The sequence below is a fragment of the Gracilinanus agilis genome, chromosome 3 (genome assembly GCF_016433145.1).
Source record: "Gracilinanus agilis isolate LMUSP501 chromosome 3, AgileGrace, whole genome shotgun sequence".
NCBI classification, from domain to species: Eukaryota; Metazoa; Chordata; class Mammalia; order Didelphimorphia; family Didelphidae; genus Gracilinanus; species Gracilinanus agilis.
The window spans coordinates 202,811,408-202,824,351 of NC_058132.1; the positions used below are offsets into that span (position 1 = coordinate 202,811,408).

Below are 12,944 nucleotides of genomic sequence, written 5' to 3' on the forward strand. Positions count from 1 at the left end.
TAAGGCCCCATCTGCTTCCAAAATTCAGGGCTCCTTGCTCTTCAGTTAGGATTCTGCCTTCCTTCTCTGTCCTCCAATATCTAGTAATATTATTGTCAAGGAAGGATCATCTCCTCAGAGTAGCAAACCAACCCAGATCTATTCAATTTGACTCAGTGTTTGTAAAATATTTACTGTATGCAGGGAACTATTCTAAACATTGTAGGGAGATGAAAATTTAGATAAAACATGGTCCTTACCCTCATGAAACTTCCAGTCTAGTAGTGAGATATGGCTCAGACACAAATAACTTATAACTTTGGTGTGAAGTGATATCACCACGTCATGGTTCTGTGACACCTTGAGACCCTGAATATTCAAGTTTTCAAGTAGGAAGAGAAAGAGCTAGGGAGAAGGTGACCTGGGATGTAGCCACCACTTTCCCATCTGGGAGCTTTCTATTTTCTGACCAGTACTAGATCAGTTGTTCTGACAGTGTTGAAGGACTGGCTGCCAGTAGTACCCTTAGCACCCTCTCAAAGAGTTATAGATTCTTGGGGCAAAGTTCTGCTCACCCTGCCAAGGACTTACAATGATGCTCCCACTCTTGCTACACTTGTGCCCCCTTTCCCTCCTCCCAGGTACCCAACCTGAGGCAGAGTCAGAATTCCCCTGACTCCTTCTCTTTCCTATTCTCAGACAATCTTCTGTCGTGTCCCTCTGGAAAGTTAAGGTCGGCTCTCATTTCCTGTACAACAGAACCCCATCCTTGGACCTGGACAAAATCTTTATTGTCGAGCGCAACAGTTTACATCCCAAAGAGAATGACTTGGCCCTGATCAAGCTGAAAAGGCCTCTTGTTATGTCAGGTAAGACCCAGGACCTGAGAAATGGGCTTAGAGAAAAGAGAATCACCAAGTATAAGGAACAGTATGCCTAGTCCAAATTCAGCTCTACTCAACCCCCTTCAGTCACAGATGCTGGAGCTTTAAAAAAAACTCAAGAGACCACCTGGTCTAGCCTCCTGCCTTCAGGCAGTAAAGTAGTATCCCTGTTTGACAAAGAACCAACTGAGGCCTGAAGGGTATGAGTGACTCCCAAAAGTGCCAAAGGTCTCAGTTCCCTACTGGAGGATCAGGTTGCTGTTCCCATTAGTAGATGTAGCCCTGAATTAGAGGTTGCTCATTCTTGTGGGTAAAATCTCTATTCATCAGGTTCAGAACTCCTCCTCCCTCATTCAGGATGCCTACAATGTCTCTGGTCCCACCTAACTCTGATCTGCCTCTCAGTTGGTGAGGAGGGAAAAACCTCAAATTATTTTCCTGATACAGGAAGAAAGTTGTACAAAAAGCATGGCAAATGGGAATTTCAACCCCATATAAGTTCCTCTGAAGGACTTTAGTGAACCTTGGGATGGTTCCTAGAGATAAAATGGGGGTCCGAACCTTTTCATTTTAATCCAGAAAAATTTAAACCTTCTCTTGGTTCAGGGATTGGCAGTTTTCCCAGCAGAACAACAGTACAAGCTAAAATTTCATAGAGCACTGTAAGGTTTACAGATCACTTTACAAATGTTAGCTCATTTTAGCCTCACAATAACTCTAGGAATAGGTGCTCTTATTATCCCCATTTTACAGAGGAGGAAACTAAAGCAGGTCAAGGTTGATGTTTTGCCCAAGTTGTTATTGTTCAGTCATTTCAGTCCTGTCTGACCCTTGTTGATCTTGTATGGGGTTTTCTTGGCAAAGATACTGAAGTGGTTTGCCATTTCCTTCTCCAGCTTATTTTACAAATGAGGAAAGTGAGGCAAATAGGGCTAAATGGTTTACCCAATATCACATAGCTAAGTAAGTGTCTGAAACTGCATTTCAATTTAGGACTTCATGCTTCTGTCAACCATGGAAAACCCACTCCTCAAATATAGGGGAATCTTATTTTAGTTTAAAAGATTATTTATTAAAGAGGAAGTTCAGACGTGCATACAGAGGAATCTATAATGGAGGTCCCACAACCCAAGGAATTTAGACAATTTATGCTTTTAAACTACAAAGAGTGATTTGGGCAGTGGCTGATGGTAAAAAATGGTTAGTCTCTTCCAGGGACAGGTAGAACACAGAAGCAAGATGTCTAGTAGCAATGGCTGGCCACAAGCTTGGTTTAAGCCAGCTTAAGCTGCTTTAGGTAGAGTTTGTGATGGATAGGTCTACACAGTCAACAAGGGAATACCATGAAGGTATCTGGGAGTGAGCAAGACTTCTGGCTCACTGTAGCTCCTATGTCCAGTATATCTGTATAATAAAATAACTCATGGAAAACAGACCTATTTGTTTCAGGAATGTCTATCCCTTGCACCACCTAGCTGCAATCCCTCCATTGACTTCTTTTGGGCTGGTCTCAAAGCTCTTCTTTCCTGTATGAAGGATACCTAGAGTAGAAAGAGAATTGGATTTAAAGGCAGAGGACCCATGCTCAACTCTGACTCTTTACCTTACAATCTTTGTTGTTGTTTAGGTCAGTTAGTTGTATCTGACTGTTCATGAATCCATTCGGGGTTTTCTTGGCAAAGATAATGAATCAGTTTGCCACTTTCTCCTCCAAATCATTTTACAGATGAGGAAACTGAGGCAGGCACAACCAAGTGACTTTCCTAGGGCCATACAGTTGTCCAAGGTCAAATTTGAACACAGTCCTCTGGACTCCAAGACCTGTGCTCTATCTACTGAGCTGTCACTGAGCTGTCCCAACCTTTATGGCCTTAAGCAAATCATTTCATTCCTTGGACCCTCAGGTCTCCATCTATTTGACAAGTAGAGATAACTGCCAGTTCCTTAGCCTAGTGAAGGATTGGGCTTTCCCAGGGCAAAGCTAAAAGTCTTAGTCAATTTCTTCAATTTTTTTATGAAGGCCTGGTTCCCATGGAAACACAACTTCCTCCACTATCATCATCTAAAAGCATTTTATTAAGGGATCTTTTCTATACCCAAGTCCTCCCTGCCTGCTGGGAGCCTAAGGCAGTCTAAGGGAAAGATATCACACCCAGCCACTCCTCAGGTCAAAAAATCAGATTTAAAATGGAACCGGAAAATATTTAACAAAATAAATAAAAATACAATAGAATATAGATAATGCTAATATGTAATTTTCTAAGGCAATGTGGCCCATGGTGTCTCACAGCTGGTTTAGTGGCTATTTGAGTTTGACACCACAGTCACAGAAAGAAATGGAAAAGGCTAAATCAGTCAAACATTTTGCTACTGAGCACCTGCTAGGGACAAAGGCCTGTGCTAGACACTGTAGGTCATGTTGAAGTATAATCCTCAGTCCTGCCCTCTAGGAGCTTGCCATCTTATTGCATATGCAAAGTGCTTCCATGGCCTGTATCAGCTCACAGCCCAGGATCCCTCCACCCTCCCTCATCGCCACTAATTTCAGTAGAGGCCACTGTGATAGGTGCAAGGTAACTGGATTTGGATTTTTAAAATTGGGACATTTCTGATGGCTCTGTTTCGTACTACCTATGTTACTATGGGGAAGCTTTTAACCTGTCTAAATTAGACCTCACGTTCTTTTTGGTCCACCTAGGAGACGACTAGACAGATAAGCTCGGGAGTTCCTTATCCATTCTCCCCATCTTGTCCTCCTCTATCCTTTTTTTCCATTCTTCTTCCCTGTTTCTCTTCATTTCTATTCCCCTCTTCTGGCCTCTGTGTGTCTCATTGTCAATGCCTTTCTCTCTCCCTCTCCCACATCTTCTTCTCCCTCCTCCTCTCCCCCCTCTTATTTCTCTCTCCCTGCTCCCTACTCGATTTCTCTCTTTTATCTGTCTTTCTCTTTGTTGTTCTCTCCTTCCTCACATCTCTTTCTGTCTAGTTGCTTTTTGTCTTACTGCTTCCATCTCTCCCTTACTCACTCCTTTTCTCCTTGTCTCTCCCCCTACAGATAGAATCAGGCCCATTTGTCTGCCATTTTTTGATGAGGAGCTGATTCCGAGTACTACACTCTGGGTTATAGGCTGGGGTTCCATAAAAGAGTCAGAAGGTAATATCTGGGGCCCTTCCATTAGCAGAACTCTCACAAATTCTAGGACTAAAAGCAGATCATCTTCACAAAATGCTTTTCTTGGGGTAGAGGACTGGGTATTGTGAATGAAGATTGACTGCCCCAGAGAGCTTTGCAAACCTTTGTGAGACGTACCCATTTAATGGCTGTGTGTAGCCTTATAAATATCAAGAGATAAAGACAACTCAGGGAGAACTTCTCAATAGAGAGGGATATGAAACCGCAATGGGTGACAAAAAGAAGCTATGGCCTTCTCTTATACCAAGATTTCACTGGAGAAAGGGTAGCCCTGCCTAAAAGGCAGGCTCGTGGATGAAATGACTTGATAAGGTACCCTCCAACCCAGGAAATTTGGGCTGAAAGAGAGAAACCTCCCCATACCCCCAAGACAATGGTGGTCAGTGATTGGAAATTTAAAGATGAAAATGTGTTTGCTACCTCCCAGTAAAGGTTTCTAAAATCCTACATGAGGCAAAAGTTCAACTCATTGACAGAAATCAGTGCAACCAAGAAAATGCATATTTCGGGGATATCACCAAGAAAATGCTATGTGCTGGTATGCCTGGTGGTAACGTCGATGCATGCCAGGTAAGGTGTTTAAGAAGGTGCTATGTTTCCTAAAAAGTCTCAGTGTTCTAAGACAATGTACAATGTCTTGGACATAGCATAAAGGAGATATAAGTTTAAATTCTTAACTCTAATACTTATTCTTGAGGTCAAGTAAATCCAAGATCAGAATTGCTATCTTGGGATACAGCATGTTACAGTGGAAATAATGCCAGTTTTGGAGTCAGAGGATCTGAGTTCCAATGCATGTTGCATCACACACTACCTAAATAACCTTGAGCAATTCCCTGAAATTCTCTGAGCCTCAATATCCCAATCTGTAGAATGAGAAGTTTAATTCAATTAAGCACATCTATAAGGACTTCTAAGGTTTGATCCATGTTAGTAAAATTAAAAGAACAAAAATGGTTTTAAATCCAGGTTCCTAAGATTAAAAGAACACACAAATGGATAAGGGGACTCGAAATCACAGTGTGAGTGAAGAGAAGGTAAAGGAGGTCTGGAGTGGAGAACCGAGTTAAAAGGATAAGGCAATGTAGTCAGAGAGCAGTTACAGAACTGAAATTCCATTTTCGTAAGACCTATCATTTCCCTTATACTTATTTCCACCTTGTAACAGAATTTTGTTCCTTTTAGAAAAAAATCACCACCCAAAACATGGCGCCCTGTGCATTTTATGTAAGTTAATATCTCTTGGGAATAAATGTATCATAGAATGGTTATCCAACTGTGCTCAAATTAGAAAAAATTATTTAAGGATTTATGTTAAGAAAATTAACCACTGCAGGGACTCATGATCATTATCAGACATAATTGAGTGTACAAGAGTTTTAATTTAAACAATAAGCATAATAAGGACCTTTTACATTATCAGGGTCATCATAGTTGTCAAAAGAAGCATTGCAAATATTAATTTTAGCATATTCCCTGTGAAATGCACCTGCTCAGAGGACTTTCTGAGAATTATGATAACCACTTAAAAACTTAACAAAATTGAAATTATACAATAGTTTTTTTGTAACAGCAAAATATTATTTTGACAGTATCTTTTGGGAATAGATCTCAGTGTTGGATACTATGGTAAGCACACAATAATCATTTATTTGGTTTCTAAAATTCAGCAAATTCTAAGACCCTTGAAAATGGTTGTGCATGTGGGAGAGGGACACATTTCAATAAAAATTAGAATTAAAAAAAAAAGAAAGAAAGAATTGAAATTCTTAGAAGTTAAGTTGTTTCCAAGAGGTGCCAAAGTCTTAGGTGAATGGCAATTGAATCAGTCACTGAGAAAATGGAATGAATGAATAAGAATAAGTGAACAAAAATAGCACTTACTAAAAATTTATGTGCTAAGCACTGGGATAAAAGGAGAAGACTTAAGTAGTCCCATTTCTCAAGGATCTCACATCTAATAGTGGGAGATAATGTTTATAGATTCCAGATGTAAGTTAGATAAGAAGATCCCATGGTCAACAGCACCAAAATAGATGGTGATACATCTTCTTTAGTGTCACTTCCATTAATAAAACCATATCTGTTTCTGCTGTTGGATCATTTGACAGTGCCAAAGGTTTTGGTGGTGATAGATGTCTTAGGATTTGAGCAGATTGATGAACATGGGGGATAAGGTATTAAAAGGGAAAACAAATGTTGCTATTACTAACATGAGTGTTATTAGAATGGTCATCGGGCAGCTGGGTAGCTCAGTGGATTGAGAGTCAGGCATAGAGATGGGAGGTCCTGAGTTCGGGTCTGGTCTCGGATACTTCCCGGCTGTGTGGCCCTGGGCGAGTCACTTGACCCCCATTGCCCGCCCTTGCCACTCTTCCACCAGGGGGCAATACACAAAAGTTAAGGGTTTAAAAAATTTTTTAAAAAAATAGAATGGTCATCAATGTAGATAAAGAGAAGGATGGCAAGGCTTAGGGTAGAAAGAAAAACTTTGATCCAAGCACCAAAACGATTGAGGAAGGAAAGAAAGTGTCCTAGAGGACAACAAAAAAGTATGTGGAAGATGTAATATAATTGGATGACCACGAACTTCAACAATAGGGTTTAATGAATAATGGTGGCCAAGGAGGAGTCTAGAGGAGATAGTAAAGAACAAAGAAAATGTTGGTATCTCTTGGCTCAGAGCATCAGGAGAGAAGGCATAACCAACTATGGAGATGATACATGATTTCATGCTGACAATTTGTAGGATTGGGAGGATGACTATTCACTAGTCAAAGATACTCACAATGATGTCCCTCAAGAGCCTTCAATAATGCCTAGAGCTGGGGCAGTGAAGTCAGATAGTGGATTGATCACCGGACTAGTGGATTGATCACCAGACCTGGAGTCTGCAGGAGGGGTGCAGTGGGGGTTCAAATCTGGCCTCACACATTTGTTAGCTCACCTGGTCAAGTCATTTAATCTCAATTGCCTAGCCCTTGATCATCTTCTGTCTACAAATGACTAAGACAAAAGATAAGGGTTTTTTAAAAAACCAAAGCCTAGAGCAGTAACTTGCATATAGGGGGAATTTAAATAATGCTTATCAAATTGACATTGTGTGCTCTGAGGGGTACAAATCACAAATTCTGAGGAAGTTCAGAGAACAGTATAGAAGAAGAGTGTCATAGAGTGTAACACGATGTTAGAGTTGGAAGGGACTTTACTGATCACTTGATTCAGCTTCCTCTTTTGATAGATGAGATAGCTGAGGCTCAGAGAGGCAAACTCGTATGAAATTACTTACCCATAGTCACATAACTTGATAAATGGGAGGACCAAGATTAAATCTTGATCTTCTGAATCCCAAGACTAGTCAATTCTCTGTCCACTGACTACACCATGGCCACTTTCCTTCCATTCTACTTACTACTCAGGGAAGGTTTCATAGAGTTGAGGTTGGGGAAAGGGGAGGGGCAGGGCTTGATCTTGAAAGAATGGGGAGGGGATTAGCATAAACAGAACAGGAATAGGGGATTCTGGGTTAGAAAAGAAACAGGTATAAAAGCATCTCTGTGGTACTTCTTGTGATTCAGAGAACACAATTTTGCCAAGGCTGGCTGGAGATAAATGTGTAATTTATAACTGGGGAGCAAATGGGCTAACTGGCCCATGTAGGGAGGGATCCAGTCTCTGGACCTCATGGCTAGTAGAGAAAGAAAGTTGGAGCTCTTTAATGAGACCTCAAGAGAATACAGCATGCCTTAATTATGGGAATGCATTAATGCAACCCATCTTATCTTCCTGGGATTCAGAAGTCATCTTCCAAAGAGTTGTTTGCCCAGCCTCAAGGAAGAAAGAAAGGCACCCAGTGAGAATTATAACCTAAATCAAGAGAGTTTGAGCCTTTCCAAGCTTATTCTATATTTTGAGATCATCGGAGGGCACTGGGGTTGACATTGGTGCCAGTTGAGATAATTTTCCATGACACCTCTCCCTGTCCCACAGATTCTCCAAGTCTCCTAGAGGATCCATTGCATGCCTCATATCAGCCAGCTGGTGGGGAGGGTGAGGAGGAAACTAGAGATAAAAGGCCCTACCCTTCCTGGAAGTTCACTCCATTCTGTTCTCTTTCAGGGTGACAGTGGTGGGCCCTTAATGTACTTCAAGGAAAAGTGGCAAATAGTGGGCATAGTGAGCTGGGGAATTGGCTGTGGGCAGCCCAACTTCCCAAGTGTGTACACCCGTGTCAATTCTTTTCTCAACTGGATCTATAACATCCGGAAGGTAGGTATGCCTGACTCCACAATTCACTGCCTTCTAAACCCTTTAACATCTCTCAACTTAGGTCACTATGAAACAGTCAGCCTTATAAGTAGACAGATTAGGTGGCTGACTATATGAATTCAAAATGTTCCAGGAAGCTTTCCATCTAAAAAGTACCTAGAGGGCAGCTGGGTAGCTCAGTGGATTGAGAGCCAAGCATAGGGCGGGGAAGTCTTGGGTTCAAATTTGGCCTCAGAGCTTCCCAACTGTATGACCCTGAGTGTTGAAAGCTATCCAACAGCTCCAGGAATCTGATAAAGACAGTTTAGATGAGAAAGAAAAAAGAGGGAGACAATCTGTCTGTCAACTCATGGTTCTTGCTGCTCTGACTGACAAGGAGCATGGAGTTTATTTATACAGTATTCAAAAACCCAATTCACACAAAGCACAAAGGAGTTTTCAGCTGCGTAGACACATCGTGGTTACAGAATTACCTCACTTTTTGGCATATATTATACAAAAGATTTTCTCATGAGAAAGTTTCAAGGCTGAGTCTTATACTTTATCGGGAGGACTGCACCTAGGTGGATGAAGTCTTGTCTAACTTTGTCTAATTGTGACCTTGACTGTCTAGAAATAGTTTCAGAGGCCAGGCAGTTTAATTTTCTGCATTTCTGTCTTAGAGAGAAACTGTTAACCTCTTAACTTCTGGTTTGCTAAGAACTTAAAGTTTCCAATAAAACTATAATGCTTTCCAATAAGAAAAGGTGTGCATCATAAAGAGTCAAAGAGAGGAGTTTCAGATTTTTATCTTACATAGCCCATCCTGTCTGGCTTTGATTTTCAGAGTAGAAAGGCCAATGCACAGCCTCGCATTGATCTTTTGATGGGAGTTCAGATAAAATATCTATTAGAGACTTTTTCTCTCAATGGCTTCCAACACCTGAGCAAGTCACTTAACCCCCATTGCCTAGCCCTTACCACTCTTCTGCCTTGAAACTAATACACAGCAATGATTCCAAGACAGAAGGTAAGGGTTTTAAAAAATAATAAATTAAAATAAAAAGTACCTAGCTCGTGTCAAAATTTCCACTATTGTAGCTTCATTTTTCCAGCTTTGCCTGTGCCAAATATCTCTTCTCCCTTAATAAGAGGTAACATAGTAATTTATGCTCTAACCTAAGAACAGGTTTTGACTGAGAGGAAAAGACTTGAGAAAGTGAAGGCTAGGAATGGAGAACCGAAGGAAAACTGACAGAGACCTGCAAGAGAGGCCTTACATAATAATAACAAATAAAGCTGTCCAATATAATATTACAACATGTATTAAGACTTACTCTGTGCCAGACATTGTGCTAAATGCTGGGGATATGATTTTTTAAAGAGTTCTTGAATGTTTTACATGATCGTACATGTAAAATCTATATCAGATTACTTACCATCACAGGGAGGAAGAGGGATGGCAGGAAAAGAATTGGGGACTCAAACTTTCTTTGAAAGAATTAATGTTTTAGAAAATTTACATTTAATTAGGGAAAAATAAAATATTATTTTAAATACAGAAATAAGTTCCTGCCCTCAAGGGGCTTACAAACCTAATGTGAATAGAAAACACACAAAAGGAGTCAGGACAGAAGTGGGGTGGTGGTGCCAGGGGGTCTCTTGCTCTATGGATTTGAAACAAGAGGGAGTAGCAAGTACATAGTGAAAAGAGCTAAAAAACATCTAGTTTCTCCCTTCCATAAAGGAAAGCATTGGAAGGACTCCAATTTGGGACTCCAGCCCTCTAAATGGAGAGGAAAGGAGGCTAAGAAGGTGTTATCAGTCAAGCCAACAGCATAGTGATGGGATTAGAGGAGATGAGCTCAATTTGGGAGAGGCATCTTATTTTTCTGGAGTTGAAACCAGATGGATCAGCAAATATCCCAGAGTCTGGGATAAATCCCTGAATATCTATTGCAGAATACAATGAGCTACTTTGAGCAATGGTGGTTTTCTTCTCACTCAGGCCTTTGAGCAAAGTCTGAATGGCTACTTACTGAATACCTGACAGAGAAGATTTATATTCAGGAAGATGGCTTCTTAAATACTTTCCAACCATGAGACTCTGTGTGTCTTTGAAACTTCCCAAGAATTCTTAGGGAAAACTCTGATGTCCTCAGTACTCATCTCTCTCTCTTTCCTTCTCTCACCAGAAATGAAACTTCCTGCTGCTGTGAAGATGCCACTGGAAGCTGTTTTGCTCACCCCTCTTCCCTAACCCTCTCCTCACTACAAGCTCCAGAACTTAGATATTTATAAGAGTTCCCACCCTGAGCAGGATGTCATTTCTCAAAGACTGTTTCATTCAAAGATTTCAAGGCTTTCTTAAAGCATCAGAGGAGCCTATGTTCAAATGTTAAGCCCTAAGAAAGGAAATCCATAGCTACCATCTCAACCACCAACTCCCAGCACTCTCTTCTAGAGGAGAGATACTCCTCTGAACCTAGAAGCCTTCTGAGCCTCCGATTTCCAGAGTACTATACTATCTCAGTATGGGCACAGAGTTGAATGACTCTTCCCTCTTTTGGACTCCCATCCCCCCTGAAAGGGTAGGAGGGGAGAAAAAAGAGGAATCTTTAGGACTTTGCCACCAAGGCAGTTAGGACATCACCTGTTATGACATGCCAAGGCAGATGAGAACATGCATACTTGCCTGCTGTGAGGCTTATGAATATTGTTGCCATCTTCACTAATTTTATCAGAAAATGCAGTGCCTTTGGTATGCATGGTGGCTGTGTCACTGTGGTCTGTACTCATTTAGTACTATTATTACACTGGGATAACTGGATTACACTCTAGTCCCCCCCCCCACCCCATGTCTTGGGCTTATTTTGGTAGGAATTTGAGGACCTCTAACTCACCAGAGTCACCTTCATGAGGATGCCAAGTCTGTTGTGATTGTGAGTTCAAGAAGAGGATTTTGGTCCAGATTTATATTTTCATCAATGTTGGAAATTGATGCTGTGTGCAGAAAGCCCCTCCACTTGGACAGATGGACAGGTGATCAGCAACTTAGAGTCTGAGGAAGTTACCTAAAATATTGAGATGGTTCATGACTTGCCCATGCTCACATAACTAGTCCATGTCAAAAGTAGGACTCAATCCAGGATCTTCCTAATTCTTTCTGTTCTCCCATATGCCACCTATTCAGGGAGATAATCGCAGCACTCAGAATGGCTTTGAGATACAGCCTGCTGGGAGTGGTGGGCTAGTGAAACTGGGATAAACCATCTTCTTACCCATCCAAGGCCTCTCCTGTCATCCCTTCTTCTGTGCTCATCTCCAAGTAGCATTTGGTAGTAGAAAGAAGTCTAAGAATTGGAATTTCAAAACAGTTGGAATAGATTAGAGCAGGGGTCGGCAACGTATGGCTCTCGAGCCATATCTGGCTCTTTTAAGGGCCATATCTGGCTCTTTCTGCAGGAGCCATAAAGTCAATTTTTTTTCAGGCGCTGTCACAGGAGCGTGCACTGTGAGCACTGTAAGGCTCTCATGAAATTACATTTTAAAAAATGTGGTGTTTATGACTCTCACAGCCAAAAAGGTTGCCAACCCCTGAATTAGAGTAACTTAATGCTTGATGAAAGTAAAGACCCAAGCTTTGGGGATAGGAATTCAGTATTTGGTAAAAATTTTTGAGAAAACTACAAAGTAGTCATGCAGAAACTAGATATAAAACAATATTTTACACCATCTACCGAGGTAAAGTCAAAATGGATACATGATCTAAACATAAAGGGAGATATCATAAGCAAATTAGAAGAACAGGGAACATGTTACCTATCAGATTTATAAGAGAAAAATTTATGAATTAACAAGCAAAAAAGTTATAAAATGGATAAATTTGAATATGTCAAATTTAAAAGTTTTGTACAAATGGGAACTGATGTAGCCAAGACTAGACAGAAAGCAATAAACTGGAGGTGGGGTGGATTATAGATAGTTTCTCAGATCGAGGTCTCAGATCTAAAATATATATGGAACTGTCAAATTTATAAGAATATGAACCATTCCTTAACTGATAAATGGTCAAATGGTCTGAATAGACAGTTTTTGGATGAAGAAATTTTTAAAAAGCTATGTATAAATATAAGAAAAATGCTCTAGACAATTACGGATTAGAGAAATGTAAATCAAAATAACTGTGATTTCATCTTATGCCTATCAAATTGACTAAAATGATAAAAGGACAAAATTTGCAAATGTTGGATGGGGTGTGGAGAAAAGGTGATACTAATATACTGCTGGTGGAACTGTGGACTGATCCAACCATTTTGGAGAGCAATTTGGAATTATACACTAGTATAAAACCTTTATATATGTGTATACCCTTAAACCCAACAATACAAACATAAGGTTTATTTCCTAAGGTGATCAGGAAAAAAAAGGAAAAGAAACTTTATCTTCTAAAATATTTATAGAAGCTCTCTTTGTGGTGATCAGGAACTGGAAAGTGAGAGGATGCCCATCAATTGAGGAATGGTTAAACAAGTTATGGCACAGGACTGTGATGGAATACTACTGTGCCATACGAAATGACAAGCAGGTTAATTTTTAATATGGAAAGCCTTATATGAAATTATGAAGAGTGAAACAAG

General features: G+C 40.5%; 1 protein-coding gene across 1 annotated transcript in view; it reads left to right on the top strand.

Annotated features, from left to right (window-relative positions):
- LOC123241375 (transmembrane protease serine 4-like) overlaps positions 1-10,564 on the top strand; it is a 44,548-nt gene extending 33,984 nt beyond the window's left edge. Inside the window, exons 7-11 of the mRNA XM_044669031.1 lie at positions 679-848; positions 3,919-4,017; positions 4,484-4,626; positions 8,176-8,329; positions 10,500-10,564. Coding sequence (XP_044524966.1) covers positions 679-848; positions 3,919-4,017; positions 4,484-4,626; positions 8,176-8,329; positions 10,500-10,564 — 631 coding nt within the window. The remainder of the gene's footprint in view (positions 1-678; positions 849-3,918; positions 4,018-4,483; positions 4,627-8,175; positions 8,330-10,499) is intronic.
- The last annotated feature ends 2,380 nt before the right edge of the window (positions 10,565-12,944 follow it).